Source organism: Phacochoerus africanus, chromosome 6 (genome assembly GCF_016906955.1).
Source record: "Phacochoerus africanus isolate WHEZ1 chromosome 6, ROS_Pafr_v1, whole genome shotgun sequence".
NCBI classification, from domain to species: Eukaryota; Metazoa; Chordata; class Mammalia; order Artiodactyla; family Suidae; genus Phacochoerus; species Phacochoerus africanus.
Genome location: NC_062549.1, coordinates 18,372,555 through 18,390,912, shown reverse-complemented (window position 1 = coordinate 18,390,912; position 18,358 = coordinate 18,372,555). Strand labels below are relative to the sequence as shown.

The window sequence follows — 18,358 nt, the reverse complement described above, 5'->3', positions numbered from 1 at the left end:
CTGAGATAGCGAGCAACCAAAACAAACAAACAAAAAACAAGATAAAAGCTCCCAAAGCCTAGAACTCTTGGGCCAAGGAAAAGGAGACTTGCTTGGGTACAAACCATGAAGTGGATGGGGTATAAAGAGATGGAGAGGTGGGCCTATTATTACTTGAGCCCCTGGATCCCACCATGCCTGAACCTTACACTGGGACACTGTAGGTATCAGAAGCAATAGGCTCCCCTTTATCTGATGAAGCCGATTGAGCTTTCTGTCACTTGCTACTGAAAGATTCCTGATTAAAGAGCCTTCTCCTAACAAAAATGCATATATTTGGAGAGAGGAAAAAGTGAAGAGTGTTTGAGACTGTGATTTACTTCTAAAATGATCTCATCCAGATTGACAGTGTGGTTTTCATCAAGAACCCTCACACATCAGGTCACAAGAGGCTACCTGTGGTTTTTGTTTATTATGATCTTGGTGCAACCACCACCTGCACTGTCCCTTTAGTCCTTTGAAGTGTGTGAGAGATGGGACAATACCAAACCAAACAACCCACTTTGTATTGAACCTTGTGGCTGAGATCCACGCATGAACTGATGCAAACAAAGAACAATGGTGGAAACCAGCCGAATGCTGTGTTCAAGTATTATTTTCGAGTGCCATTTGACTGGGCCTTCTCAGATGACATAGTTCACTGGCAGGAAAGCTGTTATTGCGACAATCATTATTCCCATTTACCGCCTATTAGAATGAGAGTCACTGGGAGGTCAGACTGTCCCCAAAGCCCAGCGTTTCTGAGCACTCAAGATCAAGTTCAAGGGACAGCAATCAGGTGTAAGGACAATGGCAGAGGCTCAGTCTTTGAAATGAAGGAAGGGCTAACTCCCAGGAGATTGCTGCAAAGGGAGTTTTACTGTCTTCAACAGATCACATCACTTGGGAAAAGAAATCAGAGTGACAGTGTTACCATCCCTAGGTCCTTTCCCCAGCAGCTACTACACACCCCTCTCTACTGCTGCCTAACACCATGCCTAGCACAAAACAAATGCTCATAAATGATGACATTCAAGGCCTGCTGGCTTAAGAATACACATAAAGTATTTGAAAAGAGTCAGCACAGAGCAGTTACTTAGGAAGTCCTTGCTGTTATTATTATCACTATTACATCTAAATGTATCTATGCTAACAAGCAGGTCCATCCAAACCCACATAAATCCTTTTTTTAAAGCAACCGTTTTAACTTAACTCCAAAGGCAACAGCTCTGCTGTGAGTTTGAGTTATTTTCCCTGCTCTCCCATCTGTGTATGAGAATCAGACTCTCCAATCACTTGGCCCCTCATTCATCCATTCACCAGACAGTTCATGACCACCTGTGCTTTGCCACACATTGTACTGTCTGTAGGGGCATCAAAGTGGTTGAAGACACAGTGCCTGTGTGATGCAAAGGCAAACCCGTTGGACACAAACTAGAAATCCAAATGAGAGAATCAGGCTGAGGCATGATGTACCTGACTTCAGGGGCTGCAGCAAGTGCTGGAAAACGCTGGGGAAAATGACTGGTACCGAGGGAACATTTCCTCTTACCTTTTCTGCAAGCCAGCCAAGATGCCTGAGCTCCCGGCTCCCGGCAATGCCCGCCTTCCCCAGCTGCTCTCGGACCTCGGCAATCACTCGGGGCAGCAGGTCACTGATGTTGGAATGGATGGCACTGAACCAGACCTGGGCAGTGGCTGAGTCCTTGCTCCTCAGGATCACTGTGTGCTTGGCATCTGGAGAGTGGATTTCAAGCTGCCTAGAGGAGCCAAGAGAGAAGGATTAGAAGGATTAGAAGGATTCACGGCAAAACACATTTCCTCGAGTCCTGGGTCACAAAAGGGAATAAATTCTTTTTTTTTCTATTATACATTTTACTTTTATTTTGTCAAGCTTTTTTATTAAGAATTCTACATTTATTCACTTTATTTTTTGCTTTTGATGCCGCACCTGTAGCATTTGAAAGTTCCCAGGCTGAGTCGAATCAGAGCTACAGATTCCGGCCTATGCCACAGCCACAGTGTCTCGAAATCCAAGCCATGTCTTTGACCTACACCACAACTCACAGCAACCCTGATCTCCAACCCACTAAGCAAGGATGGAACCCACATCCTCATGGATACTAGTCGGATTCTAAACCCGCTGAACCACAACAGGAACTGCTAAATTTATTTTTTATTTATTTATTTTTTGTGGTCTTTTTTTCTTTTCTAGGGCTGCACCCTTAGCACATGGAGGTTCCCAGGTTAGGGGGCTAATCGGACCTGTAGCTGCCGGCCTACACCAGAGCCACAGCAACGCAGGATCCGAGCTACATCTGTGACCTACACCACAGCTCATGGCAACGCCAGATCCTTAACCCACTGAGCGAGGCCAAGGATCAAACCCGCCACCTCATGGTTCCTAGTCAGATTGGTTAACCACTGAACCACAATGGGAACTCCTAAATTCATTTTTAATTGAATAAAAGTCTTTAAATTCTATAGTGCTTTACAATTTTCAAAAGCTTCAAATCTCATAATAACCCTTTTTTTTCCTTTTACCCCTATATTGCCCCTCTCCTCTTTCCCCGCCCCCCCCCCAATAAGATGAACCAATTCTTTACTCTTACTTTTGTCTTTTTTTTTTGGCTGTGCCCATGGCATTCAGAGTTCCCCAGAGATCAAACCCAAGCCACAGCAGTAACAACCCCAGGTCCTCAACTCTCTGTACCTCTCTTTACTCTTACTTTTAAACTTTGTTTCGAATGGTTTACCCTAATGGCCTCACCATTCATTCATCATTCACACATTCATTCATCCACGTGTACTGTGTCCAGGCATTGGTTGAAGCACGGAGGGCACAGCTATCCACCCACCTAGTCACCTGAATGAAGGATGTCTGGTTTTCCTGTTATTCAGCTGAGTGGCTTATTAATAGCATCCTATCAAGACTTCCAAACTGTGAGCTGAGATTAATTTGTCTTGCCCCTCAATCCACAGAGGATTTTAATAATATACTCATATCCTGGCTGCTGCTGGCAGGAAGTAGATTGAAATACTCTCTTGCTTAATCCTACTGATGAGTGTTAATTGTGAATATTTTAGCACCAAAGATGACCAAACTTTTGCATTCTTTAGGAATCCTGTCTGGCACGTTTCCCTATTGCTTAATCTTTGGACAAGTGAACTGGCCTAGGAAGGGGTAACAATGGGGAGAGAGCGGATCGAGAAATGTTAAAGTAAGACACCCCAGCTTATGCCAGAACTACAACAGGCTTGCCTGAGATTCAGAGTGAGATCTACATACTGTAATTAAGGTAAAAGGTGGACATTCTAGACAGATGCTTTTTAGTTTTAACCTTTTATTTTGAAGTAGTTATAGATAAACAGGGCATTGTGAAACTAGGACAGAGGGTCCAGTATACCCGTTATCCAGTTTACTCCAATGGTTCTATTTTACGAACTATAACACAGTATCAAACCCAGGGTACTGATGTTGGTACAATGTAAAATGTACACTTCTATGTTAAGTGTAGATTCATATAACCATGAATTTACCATAAGGTACAGAACCCCTCCATCGCCACAAAGTTCTCCCTCCAGCCACCCCTTACAGGTGGTCCCCCCACTACTCAAAATCCCCAGCAACCATTAAACTGTTCCCCACAAATTTTAGAGGGATAATTTTTATTGCAGAGAAAAACATACACTTATTCATTCATGTGTGTATAATGTAAACAAACACCATGTATTCCTTCATGTTTGCATTAGGAAGATCTAGGGACTTGGGAATTCAAAACTGAATAAAATGATCCCTGTATCACTTTCCTTGCAGCCCTCAGTAATTATGCTAATGTTCACTAAGTATTTACTATGTGTCAGGCAAAGATTTAAATCCTTTTATATTATTTTTTGGGGTCATTTTCCTAATAGCCCTATGACTGATAAAAAACTGGTTTGGACAGACAGAGAAAAGAAAGGATGCAAAGCCACAAAGTTGGTGATACTGGGACTCAATTCATGGTGGGGAAAGTCGAAAGACCATGCATTTAAATACTGTATTACAATCTCTCTCTTTCCGACATCCAATTAGGGAGCACCCATTGTTTTTCCACAGCTGTCTGAAGCCATCATCACCAACAAATGTCCCCAAAGGTGCCCTACTTAGCTCCTTTGTTGAAAATTACAATTTTGCAGATCACCCCAAAACCAGAAGTCCCAGTGTAACCTGACCTCATTTACACTTGAAACCAACCTTTTTACCCAATTAGAGAAAAAGAATGCTTTAAAAAGTGGACTATCTCTAGGGGAGTTTTAGCAATAATTAGCTTTTTTTGGGGGGGGGGTAAGAAATTTGCAAAACAAGGTTCCTTGCTAAGACTCCAAAGGTTTTAGATGGTGAAAAGGGATTTTTTTAGGTGACATCTGTCCTCACCCAGAAGAAAAAACTCTCATGCCTCTTAAGCACTTTTCAAAGAAATGGGCAGTCAATCTAGGGTGAGTTTTCCTTCCCTCCAAAGTTCTTACTCTTCAGTCAGGTTGAAGAGCCAAACACCAACTAGGATTCTCCAAGAGCACCAATGAGAGCTCAACTCGCTTTTCAAATCATTCTATCAATATCCATTATTCTAGGAATTGAAAACATGCACATGGTTCTCTTAAAATATTTTCCTTTCAAGACCTGTTTTTTTTTTCTTTTTTTTTAAGTGACAGCTTGAGAGATAGCCACTCCCCAGGTCGATCACATACATGCACATACAAAAACGATGCCAGTAAAAAGAGAAAGAAAGAATAATTTCTTTGTCAAGTTGCCAGCATACCCCAAGAGGAAAGCTGATCTGTAAAGAGAGGTAGGAAAGAAGAGGCCCATTTTCTCCAGATTTTGACACCATTTATCATTACTATTAACTTTAGTTTGTTTGTTTTTTGTCTTTTTAAAAGTTCTAGGCCAGGGGGTCGAATATGAGCTGCAGCTGCCTGTCTATACCACAGCCACCGCAACACCAGACTTGAGCTATATTTGCAACCCACATCATAGCTCATGGCAACAGGGGCTCCTTAACCTACTGAGCAGAGATTGAACCCGAGTCCTCACGGATACTAGCTGGGTTCGCTACTGCTGAGCCACAACAGAAATTCATCAATACTATTAACTTTTAAAAAAGCTTTTAAACTATAACAGAATAGTGCGCAGGTTGAGGAGTACAGCCTAAATGTATTTTCACGAAGGGAACACATTTGTGTGACCACCATTCAGATCGAGAAACAGAATATGACAAGAATCCCAGAAGTTGTTTCACACTCCTTTTCCAGTTATTTTCTAACCACTACTAGGGTTTCTGTCTCAGGCAAAATGGATAAGGTTTTGTTCATCTGTTTTCATTTGTTGTTGTTGCCTGCACTGAGGAGGATCTTGGATTATTTCTTCAGCAAAGTTTAAATACCAGGTCCTAAGCTTTTTACTTAGTTTGGGGTTAGCAGATGCAAACTATTACATTTACATGAGGTCCTGCTGTACAGCACAGGGAACTATATCTAGGCTCTTGAGATAGACCATGATGGAAGATAGTATGAGAAAGGGAATGTATATATATATATATGTATGAATGGGTCACTTTGCTGTGTAGCAGAAATTGGCACAACATTGTAAATCAACTCTACTGGAATACACTTGTTTGTTTGTTTTTTTTTTTTTTTGTCTTTTTAAGGCCGCACGTGTAGCATATGGAGGTTTCCAGGCTAGGGGTTGAATCAGAGCTGTAGCCACCGGGCCTACACCACAGCTCACAGCAACACCGGATCCTTAACCCACTGAGTGAAGCCAGGGATCAAACCCACAACCTCATGGTTCCTAGTCGTATTCATTTCCGCTGCATCACCATGGGAACTCCCCAACTTTTTCTTGTAAAAGAAATGTAAATTCTTTTTTTTGTTGTGGTCTCTTTTTTGTCTCTTTAGGGCTGCACCTGAAGCGCATAGAAGCTCCCAGGCCAGGGGTCTAATCAGAGCTGTAGTGGCCGGCCTACACTACAGCCACAGCAACGCACTATCCGAGCTGCGTCTGCAACCTACATCACAGCTCACGGCAACACAGGATCCTTACCCCACTGAGCGAGGCCAGGGATTGAACCTGCTTCGATCCAAGAACTCCAGGAAATGTAAATTCTTGATTTGCATGAACTCACTGCATTAGGAATTCTGAGGGCGAGGCCCAGCAATTCCCCTCCAGGTAAATCTGATGGTACTTAAGTTTGAAAAGGTCTGCTCTATGGGTTCCAAGAAAAAAAAGCACTGAGCTTGGTTTGTCAGGGTTCCCAGTGGCTGAGGTGAATGCGCTGAAAGGTGAACTGCCCCCCACCCCATCAGTTTCAAAGAATAAACACAGAGGACACAGAATAGGGAGACCTATGGCTTTTTTTTTTTTTTGTCTTTTACCATTTCTTGAGCCACTCCCGTGGCATATGGAGGTTTCTAGGCTAGGGGTCTAATCAGAGCTGCAGCCACTGGCCTACACCACAGCCACAGCAACGCACTATCCGAGCTGCGTCTGCAGCCTACACCACAGCTCAGGGCAACACCGGATCCTTAACCCACTGAGCAAGGCCAGGGATCGAACCAGCAACCTCATAGTTCCTAGTCAGATTCATTAACCACTGAGCCACGATGGGAACTCCTGACCTATGGCTTTTTAGAGCTGAAAAAAGAAAGCAGCAGAGGTTCTCTAGCAAAAGCATTCTTCAGCTTGAAGACAGCTTTTCTTTTTTTAAATAATTAAATACAGATGTTTAGACCCCATCCCAGACCTATTGAGTAAGAAGTTCCAGAGGTTGAAGCCTGGATAAATGCTTTCCATGTTCCACACATTACACAGATTAAGGATCAGGGCAGCCTCTCTGAAGCCAAGCTCAAAGACTCCAAAGGGCTACTCCCATAGGGAACTGTCACCAGAAGGGCAACACAACAGAAGGCTGTTAGAGTGTATTCGCAATTCACACCTGAGTAACAAACTGCCCCAGAATTAAGTGGCTTGAACCTCCAAACTTTTGTTATCTCACCAAAGTTGCTCAAGTGTCTTCAGGACACAGCAGCTGGTTTTCCCCCTAGAGCAAGAAGAACCTACTACTCCCCTTATGACCCAGGCTTCAAGGTCATAGAGCATCACTTTTGGTTCCTTCTTGGTGTTGGAAGTGAGTGACCGAGTGCAATGCACACTCAGGGGAACAGAGTTAGGCTTCTCCTCTCGAAGGGAAGAGAAAGAAAGCATGTGGGGATATATGTTAAAACCACCACAGAGAGGCTTGGGATGCAGTAAGGTTCTGGAGAGAGTCTGTCCTAAAAGTTAATGCCGAGGGTTTGGAGCTGTGGAACGGCAGCCTCGAGAGAGCTTATAGACCGGGGTGAAGAGGGAGGAGACCATTCCTTCTGACAAAGCTGCAGCTCCAGCTTCCAAAATGAGGACTCGAGTTAGAGGTCCACGTCAGCAAGAGAGATGAGAAAGAGACTTTTGCTGACAGCAGATGGGAGCAGCATGAAACCACCAAAAATGACAGTTGGCTGGTCTGGCACAGGTAAGATGAAAATTATTTGTGTGATGAATAAATGAAAGAATTCAGTCATCTACATTCACTTCTCTCTCACGTCAGTAAAACCCCATGGGGAAAAAGGAAGAAGAGCATAAACTTTTTCTTGGCATAGCAAACTCGATAAGTACCTGGTGGCACAAATGTTCCCAGAAACTCTGAGTAACAACTCAAGATTTTGGTCAAGGTCATGGGCTGATTTTATACACACACACACACACAACATCACATATAAGTTATATATATAAAAATCACACATAAGTGATATATATATGTAAAATTTATCAAGCTACCTAACACAAATCTCAAACACATACACTTTGGCCTAATTTGCCATTTAATCTCATTCTGCCAAAATGTAAATGTATCTGGTGCAATGTGCGTCTTAGAATATAAAGAAAGAGGAAGAAATTTCATTCCTGGGCTGTCTGTACAGTGGTTTTTTTTCAGTAGCTCAGTTTTTAAAAGATCCATTTAAAAGTACGTGTGTCAGGAGGTAGCTGTTAACCTATGGATTTGGGGCTTCAGGCTGGTTGAAAAACCTGTTGGCTATGAGCCAAGTTACTTAACCTCCCGAAACTTCAATTTTCTTATCTATAAAGTGGCTCAATCTCGCCTCTCAAGATTACTGAAAAGACAAAAATGAGATAGTGTATGCATGAGGTGTCACAGTGCCAAGCTGATCTCAATCAATTCTAGTTTATATTCTAGTTTACCATGAAGAGTCTTCCCAATTTGCGTACAAGAAAATAAACGGTAGTCGGCCGATGAGGCAGCAAGAGTCCGCCTGGGTGGGCTCTGTTCCAACTCTTTTCAGAGGACTTGGATTTAGAAAACGCAAGCCCCAAGAAAAACTGAAAAGTTTTACAAGGGCTATTTCTAACATCTTGGGATGGAAAAAAAAACACACACACACACAAAAACTTTGGGAGCAGTGTAAAGGACTTTATGAGACTTATGTTCACGACTTATGTTCATATGAGTTTTGGCCATAACTAGAGCTAAAACCATTTGTTGAAGTCCTTTTGCTTTCTGAACTGCCTGAGCTAACCAGGGACCAAGGAGGTGCAAAGAGATGGGAAATGGTTTCATCTTACTGAAGTATTCTGCTGACAACCTGCCCTCAAAGAACCAATTTTATAGCCTCCAATATTTCATGTAACTCATTCTTTAAAAATGCACTTTCAGCTCCAGTAATTACATCACCCATTTGTAAACATATGGAAGGGGAAACTGTAAATGTACAGAAGAGGATGAAGAAATAAAGTAGGAAGAGGGGAGGGTGAGGAGGAAAAAAAAAAAGGAAAATAAGAAAAACTCGAGAGTGGAAAAATAACTAAGTGGTGTGTGAAAATGGCACTGTGGTTGGGTGGCTGAAGTCATTAGAGTCAGGGAACCAAAAAAAAAAAAAAAAATGCCCAAGATGATGGAAGTGGAAAAGGCACAGGGCAGACAGACAGGCAGGTATCACATCATCAATATAAAAACGACCCATATATAAATGCTGGTAAATGTGAAGATGATGCCTGCCTGGAGGGGTGTACGGGCAGGTTCGATTAGGAGAGAACTTGAGTAACAGGACATGAGAAGACTTTTCACCGAGTAACTCTGCATTTTCTGAATTTTGTTCCCGATGTACCCAGTGTGTATTCACTGTATCTGAACAGAAGGAAGGGGGGTGGGGCAGGGAGGAAGAAAAGCAGCGGGAGCGGCCTGTTGATTAAAACAACCTTCTCCCAAGTCCAAGCTTGTCATTTATAAACTATGCTTCCCCCCTGGACATCTGTAGTTCTGTCTGCCCAGTTTCCACACCCACCCCCCTTTCTGGCAACAAGCTTTACCTTCATTCTCAGTCTATATGATTTAGGAGCTTCATGGTTTAAGGGTTGTAGGTGTGATGCAATTTGGCTAAGGTCCAGGATTTTTTCAGGAGTGGTTTTGAGGGTTTTGTTTTGTTTTGTTTTTAGGGCCTCACCCACAGGATATGTAAGTTCCCAGGCTAGGGGCGGAGTTGGAGCTGCAGCTGCCAGTCACAGCCACAGCAATGCCAGATCTGAGCCACATCTGTGACCTATGCTGCAGCTTGCGGCAACACTGGATCCTTAACCCACTGAGTGAGGCCCCAGGGATTGAACTCATATCCCAATGGATACTAGTCAGGTTTGATACCACTGAGCCATGACAGGAACTCCAGACGTAATTGTTAAGATGATCTTTTTTTCTCATCCTCACAGAGGGAACAGTTATAATCATGGATCTACTCATGACCACTTTGCTATGAGGAAGACAGGACTTGCAGCAAATGAAGCCAATATAGAGGAAAGCAGAGCTGAGAGATGAGAGACCTGGATCCAGCTGTACCTGACACTCAGCATAGCCTTGTCTTTCCTTCCATGTTCCCCTTTTGCATAAGCCAGTTAGAATCGGGTTGTTGAAGTTCCCATCATGGCTCAGTGGTTAACGAATCTGACTAGGAACCATGAGGTTTCGGGTTCAATCCCTGGCCTCCTTCAGTGGGCTAAGGATCTGGCGTTGCCGTGAGCTGTGGTGTAGGTCACAGACGCAGCTTGGATCCTGTGTTGCTGTGGCTCTGGCGTAGGCTGGCTGCTATAGCTCCGATTAGACCCCTAGCCTGGGAACCTCCATATGCCTTGGGAAAAGACAAACAAACAAACAAACAAACAAAAAAACCTGGGTTGTTTTCAAATACAACTAAAATTCCTGACTCATATACACTAACCACAAATAGGTCACAGTTTCTATGAGCTTCGAGTTTCTTCATTTTCTATAAAATAGGGATGATGATGAAGAAAGTGCTAATGATGATTGTAATGAAGGTGATGATAATAATAACCTTTATGGGGTTACTAGCGAATCAAATGAGATAATAACTGTGAATGCGCTTTGAGACTTATAAATCCTGATGTTAGCCATTGTCCGTTAAGCTTCTGGCATTTTAAGACTCTATTGCTGGTTCAGTTACTGGGAGAAGGAACTTTCTTAGTGGGTGCAGGGCTTATATATTATCTTGACATACAGGTACATCTAAGCAAGTTAGCTTTCTCTTAGCTACACTATTAGTGAAAACACAGTCATTCCTATTAGAACATCCCCAGTAAATTTCTTGGGTTACAAAATGGAGTTGGGAAGATGCAGTGATTTCTTTACACGTGCCCGTCAAAATACGCTGTGAGTATGTGTGAGTGTTCCAGACACTCGCAGGGTTCAGCATGTGTTGGGCGCCGTAGAGGCAAGTAGAGCACATGTTTCCTGTCCTCTAAGAAGCTCAATATGCGTCAAATGTTGAATCGTATCTCCTCCAATTCACATCTACCCAGAAACTCAAAATGTGACTAATTTGAAAACAGAATTTCTGCAGAATTCATCAAGGGAAGGATGATGATAATTTACCCCTGGATGAGGATGGGTCCTAAATCCAATGAGAGGGTCATCAGAACAGACAAGACACAGAGGAGAAGGCATGGGGAAGACGCAGGCAGACTGCAGTGATGTCTCTTGGCCTGGAATGGTTTCTGCTTTACGGCCTCGGGAAGGAACCAACTCTGCCATTTCCTTGATTTCACCCTTCTTGCCTCCACAGCTAAAAGAGAATACCTACCTATCTGCTGTTTTCAGCTTTCCAGTGTGTGCCCATTTTGTCATGTCCTTCCTAGAAAACTCATTCACCATGGAACTATCTTCCTGTGCACAGATGAATGAGGACCATGCTGGTGTTTAAAATATACGGATGCTGGAGTTTCCATCATGGCTCAGCAGTAATGAACCTGACTAGGATCCATGAGGATGCGGGTTCGATCCCTGGCCTCACTCTGTGGGTTAAGGATCCAGCATTGCCTTGAGCTGTGGGGTAGGTCAAAGATGTGGCTGGGATCCTGAGCTGCTATGGCTGTGGTGTAGGCCGTCAGATGTAGCTCTGATTTGACCCATGGTCTGGGAACTTCCTTATGCCATGGGTGCGGCCCTAAAAAGCAAAGTAAACAAACAAACAAACAGATACTTAAAGGAACCCGTAAGATGCAGATCACTCAGAACTATGGCAGTCGTGCTTCCATTTCAACACACATTGCTACTAAAGAATGTTCTCCTCGGCAAAATAATCTAACTTCTATTCACATTTAATTCTACAGCCCAGAAAGAAAAAGGGAACCCTTCTGAAATGAGAGATATACATAAAATACCTGGAAGCACGCTAGCCCACAGTAGGTCTACACTCAATAACTCAAAGTGGTTTCTGCTTCCTGCTTGGTGGAAAAAAGAAAAAACATCTAGACAACTTCTTTGAGAGCTAATGAGTCCTGAATTTCTAGAACTGGGGAAGAGGAGGGAGGGTAGGAGGGAAGGAAGGAGAGAAGGAGCAATAAAGTCAGGCTAGCTGATTGGAGCTATTTTCAGCAGACCAGTCTTTTATAACTCCTGTTTTCCTCCCCCGTTGAACTGACCACTGCTTGATGAATTGTGTTTATCTGTAGTTCAGCGATAAAGTTCTCTTTTAATTCCCTGCTGAATAGAAATATTTAGGGCAATGCCACAGCTGTGTTTATTCTCACACTCCACCACAGTTATGTAAATACTGCCTATGGAACTATTTCTGATAAAGGCCCATACCAACCCTGAGGAATTATACACTCTCTAGATGTCTGCCAAGATGAGCCGTTTCCATCCAGCTTGGCACAGCCTCTGAATGATATCACGGCTTCTCAGAGATCATTTGGCAAACCTCACAATAAAAGAGTAATTTTCTTCCCCTTTCACTCTCTCAAAAGCTCCCACGGAGCCAAATAATATTTCCCGGCATCCTCTACTTCCCCTGTTCAAAAACACGGGGTTGACACATAAAACTTGGAGCCTCTGAACACAATATTAATAAATAAAACAGAACTTGCAACCTGGCAACAAAGGTTTCAAGTGACCTTTCCTCTCCAATGTGAAGCTGGAGAAAACACAGATGAAGGTGGCCAGGAGGATGTGGCCGGGGGCCTGCAGCAACTACTGGGAATCAAGGGGAACTCAAACCACATGGCCAGTGTTCCACAAATCTGTGACTTTGGTACTTGATAAAAAACTTCCTGGAGTTCCCTTGCAGCACAGTGGGTTAAGGATCTGGCATTGCCACTGCAGCAGCCGGGGTCACTGCTATGCTGCGGGTTTGATCCCTGGCCCACGAACTTACACATGCCATGGCCATGGCCAAAAAAAAAAAAAAACCAAAAAAAAAACCACCCCAAAACAACTTCCCAACAGACAAATACACAGCATACCTTTAACAGTGGCTAACTCTAGATAGAGGAATTTTGAGGAGTTTTATTTCCACTTTCCTAGAATTTCTAAATTTCTTTTTGCAATGGAATCAGAAAAAAAAATACTAGAGAAAAAACTTAAGAATGCTTGCACACCTTTTGCAATAATGTTGTTAGTGAAATAATTGTGAGGGGGAAAAATAGTCTTATGTGAAAAAGACAACACTAAAGAAAAAATATTCTTTTTTAAAAATCCTCCACTTGGTTGTAACTAAAAGACTTTAAAGAGATAAAAATATGGATAGTAATAATATTTTTAATGAGATGAGTGTTTGTCTTGTGGGGATGGAAGCTCCACCACTAGATGAAATGAGTTTATTTCCCTCATTCTATTCTTATCACCAACCTGTGAGGTGAATGGTATTAATGTGTCTACCCATGTTGAGAGGATGATGTCTCAGAGGGGGTGGCTTGTTCCATCTTTCAGTTAATAAGAGGCAAAGCCAGAACTGGAACCCAATTTCATCGAATTGCAAAACTTGTGTCTTTCTTTTTTTAATCCTTTTGAGGCCACAACCGCGGCATATGGAGGTTCCCAGGCTAGGGGTCGAATCGGAGCTACAGCTGCTGGCCTACACCATAGCCACAGCAACACAAGATCAGAGCGGCATCTGCGACCTACACCATAGCTCTTGGCAACGCCGAATCCTTAACCCACTGAGCGAGGCCAGGGATCAAACCCACAGCCTCTTGGTTCCTAGCTGGATTCTTTTCCTCTGCGCCACAACGGGAACTCCTGCAAAGCCTGTGTCTCAATCATTATGTTCCATTTAGTAGGATGTCTGTAAAGCATGGCCTGTTGCTTCAAAGAGTAGAGAAATTTTTCATGTTGGTTGTTGCTCCAATATCTTTTGAACACTCTTCCTGCGTATTTGGAAAGTTTTCCAAACTGAGTTGAGCTTCCCCAAGGTGTAAGCCAGGACATACATTCTCAGCCTTCCTTGTTGCTAGGGCACAGAGCACTCACTCAAAATGGCAATTCTGAAGGCGGCCATGTGAGAAAGTAGCTGTGCACAGAATCCATCTTTTGGCAAATATGGTGGTGGAGGCATCTAGTGCTTAACTGCAGCTATGGGAGAGCTTGGCCAGTGCCAGGTTGTTACTGGTACCTGCTGAGACAGTTGTGTGGGCTGTGGGATGGTTCTCAAGAGGTGGCGACAGAGGCATTTTTTCTAGAACAGCCTTCACAATGTGGTTGGATGTTGAGCCTGGCTAACTGAACTCTGGGAGACATGTGAGCACCCTAATATCCTTAGTGTTGATTCTATCACTTAAAGCTACGGTCCCCAGGAGTTCCCATTGTGGCTCAGTGATAATGAACCTGACTAGTACCCATGAGATTTCGGGTTCGATCCCTGGCCCCTCTCAGTGGGTTAAGGATCCGGCATTGCCGTGAGCTGTGGTGTAGGTCAGGAACAGCTCGGATCCTTCATTGCTGTGGTTGTGGTGTATACTGGCAGCTGCAGCTCCGATTCGACCCCCAGCCTGGGAACTTCCATATCCTGTGGGTGAGGCTCTAAAAAGCAAAACAACAACAACAACCAAACAACCCCCCCAAACCCTACAGTCTCCAGCTAAGAAGGTATATTTGGGAATCTGGTTGCCATGATGCAAGCTAATGAGATCATCAAAGGAATGTGTCAAATGTGAGCAGTTAATGGAAAAGAAGCCAGAAAAAGGTGTTCTGTTGTTTTTCACCAAAACCCATTTCAAAAACAGGTCATGCATGATGTAGTATTCTGCTAAGCTCTGAGGAACCTGACAGTATCTCTCATGTTGGCTAGAGTTCAGCACCTCAGTAATACATAAATTTATAAAATATGCGAAGAATTTCAGCACTTCGGCCTCTCCTGGGGAGAGGGAATGTTATCGTTATCAAAGTTTCAGAAGAGGAGGCAGCTAATGTCAAACTAGAGAAAACATTTTGTATTTCTATTCTACACTTCACCGGTGCCTCACAAAATATTCTGTGGTTTGACCTTGCTCAACTGGATTTTTCTTTTTTTTTTTTTTAAACCATCTAAATATACAAGGTACCATGTAGGTCAAATAAATATACATTTGTTTCTAGAATCTTAGGACCATATATGACAAAAGAAACAATCCTCTCCACAGTCCAAGTCAGAGCATAGCATTTGGAGTCTGAAGACCTATTTTTGCTTCCTTTGAACTAGATGATTGTGGGCTAGGGTGGCCATATCTCACATATAACAACATATATGAAAAAATATGAATTTCAGATAAACAATGAATAATTTTTTAGTGTTAAGTCTGTCCCAGGGAATAGCTAGTGGTAGAGATGGTATAAAGTATATGGATTCAAAATGGATAGAAAACAAAACTGACAGGACTTCATGATGGATTAACTAAGAAGGGTAAGGAAGAAGGAAGAGTCAAGAATGTTGCTCAGTTTGCTGGCTCAACAACTGAAGAAATGGCAATGCCAATTACTAAGATCGAAAAAATGAAGGCGGTCCAAATTTGGCCAGAAACATGCATATGCATAAACATGCCAGCCTTTATTTAGGTGTCTTGTACTAACCTCAGACTTGTAGTGTATATGCATGCCAGCTACTCAGCGAGAGGAGTAACCTATGATTATTTTGTCTTAATGAAGTCAGAGTCCTCCCAATAATCCAGATCAGATGACCCAATCTTCCTTGATGCCTCCTGTCTTTTATTCTGGTACCCATTCAGTTCCCAAGTGTTATCAATATTATCTGGGTAGCATCTCTCTTTCAGAAAAGCTAGCCAGATAGTAAGTTACCAAATTTTCATAGTGGAGCTGGAGCAATCACCCATTTAAGACAGGGTGTAAGTTTTACTTTCTAGGTCAACTTTGATCAAAAGGTGGTGGGTGCCTGAAATCATGTCTTGTGAAGGAGCCTGAGGCCTCATTCTAGGCTCTACTGGGGAAAGTGGCAGAATCACATATTGCTGTCTGCCATGGGGTGGGAGTGAGGATCAGCAGCACTCATGCTGTCTGTTGATGCTTCGAGAAATATCTGGAAAGATTTTGACATGTAGCTCCTTATTTTCCCATCCTTGGAGAGAGAGATTTGATTCTTGGTCATCTGACCATTTATTTCAAGGTTTACCCTTTCATAGTTTATCTCCCCCACCAGACTGTAAGTTTCTTGAGGGCACGGCAGGTAACAGAATTATCCTAATTTCATCCCCACTGTTTGACACATGGAAGGGGGCACTCCAGAAGAATTTGCGGGGCAAAGTGGATGGCTCTGTCTACTGTTCAAAGGTTTTCCCATCTCTATGGTAACTTCCTCTCTAGTCAAAGTTCTGTAATTGCCTCCATTTACATTTTTTCCCTTAATAGAAATTAATCTTTTTAGTCTTAAAGAATGGAATTAAGTTCTACGTTACAAACTGCTTCAGTTCTAAGTCATAAACTTGGTATATTAAATTAAGTCAAACATGTTTTAATATCTCTGGAGAAAGCTAGTTTACATGGGTGAATGCAATAGTGGTCAACTCAGAAGCATTTGTTTTATTTCATATATTTATCACATAATTTATCATACATGATTTTCTTGGGCTAAAATAATCAATATGTGATCTTGTGAGCCTTATCCAGATTAGATGTAAAAAGCAGGTGGTCTTGCAAATGTGTAAAAAACAGGGTAAGGCAATGACACAGGATCGAAGAAGCTAGGAATATTAGTGCAAAATGCTTATATCTGAGAGGTAAGGACAAAAATGGATGCCATCTAACTCATTTATGTCAGTTTCATGTAAAATTGTAAGAGTAATTGGTCTGGCCCATTTACAAAATTGTGAGATGACTTTATCATTTGTTAACTATTTCTTTAGTGTCTGGTACCTACTAGACATGGCTTTAGGCACAAGAGGAGAAGAGCAGCTCAATGCAGATGTGGTTCCTAGAATCACTAAGATCATGGTCTAGCAGTCTTGGACAAGTGCGCACGCACGCACGCACGCACACACTTTTTTAAGCTTTCAAATTACATGAGAAATTCCTAATACAAGAGAAGAACTTCTACCTGTTTGAGGAGCAGAGAATCTCTTGTTAAATTCTAAATAAATTACTCAAGCAATAATTAACCATGTGAAGTTGGCAGCTGCTTACAGAGTAACAGAACTTCATCAGCACCAAAATATCGGTCACCCATTCAGGTTTTTTTTATAGAGTTGATTTACAAAAATTCCCATTCAGTTTTAATCTCGACTAAGTCTTTCTTTTCAAGGAGGGAGAGAAGGAAAGGCGGAGTGTACAAAGGCAAATGCATTGTATTGCTATGGCCCCTATATAACTAAAGATGTATTAGCTAGGGAAGGAATTGCCTTAAGCCATTAAAATTCATGAATCCTTTAATGAAGATTATTAATAGCCACCATCCAGTAAAGAAGAGGACCCCAAAAGAATGTAGAAAGGAGACGTAAATTGGGTGGGACAAGAAAAATCTGAAGAGGCTCTATCACCTGAAAGGACTACAGAAGCCAGGGAATTTGGATTCAGGAAGGGAAAAGATCACTGGTGATTTTTGTTAGCGTGAGAGAACTATACACAGAGGGAAAGCAGAAATCAAGATTATCCTAGTTTAATGTATGAATGAATGAATGGTCAAAGACAGAATTAGCAATCTTGGAGTTCCCTCTGTGGCACAGTGGGTTAAGAACCTGTCTGTAGCAGCGGTGTAAGTTGCAGCTGCTGCTTGAATGCAGTCCCTGGTGGGAAATCTCCATATGCCTCAGGTGCGGCCATTAAAAAAAAAAAAAGAGAGAGCGAGAGAGCGAGAGAGCGAGAGAGCGAGAGAGCGAGAGAGCGAGAGAGCGAGAGAGCGAGAGAGCGAGAGAGCGAGAGAGCGAGAGAGAGAGAGAGAGAATTAGAAATCTAGGCATTCCCTCCCGTTGTGGCTGAGGGGAAACAAATCCAACTAGTATCCATGAGGATGAGGGTCTGATCCCTGGCCTCGCTCAGTGGGTTAAGGATCTAGTGTTGCTGTGAGCTGTGGTGTAGGTTGCAGATATGGCTCAGATCTGGTGTTGCTGTGGCTGTGGCATAGGCTGGTAGCTGTAGCTCCAATTCAACCCTTAGCCTGGGAACTTCCATATGCTGTGGGTATGGCCCTAAAAAAAATAAAAAGCAAAGCAAGCAAAAAAAAAAAATAGCAATCTAAAAGGAAGAAGTTAGAGGTTATTTAATCCAACCACTCATTTTGATTTTATTAAAATTCTGCAAGCCCACAGCGTGCAGAAAATTCCTAGGTCAGGGATCAAATCCACGCCATAGCAGTGACCCGAACCACAGCAGTGACCGCTAAGCCACCAGAGAACTCCCCAACCACTCATTTTAAAAGTTAAAAAAAAAAAACCAAAAAACTCCCTAACTTCTGGAAGAAAAGTGATGTAGCGAGGATCACATTTACAGGTAGTGTAAAACAGCTCACATGACTAAGCCTCGAATCCAGATTTCTTAGCAAT

At 42.7% G+C, this 18,358-nt stretch overlaps 1 protein-coding gene across 1 annotated transcript in view; it reads right to left on the bottom strand.

The window, feature by feature from the left end:
* The window catches only part of SNTB1 (syntrophin beta 1), a 232,535-nt gene that overhangs the window by 76,097 nt on the left and 138,080 nt on the right, over nucleotides 1-18,358 (bottom strand). Inside the window, exon 4 of the mRNA XM_047783343.1 lies at nucleotides 1,571-1,778. Within this exon, the coding sequence (XP_047639299.1) occupies nucleotides 1,571-1,778 (208 nt within the window). The remainder of the gene's footprint in view (nucleotides 1-1,570; nucleotides 1,779-18,358) is intronic.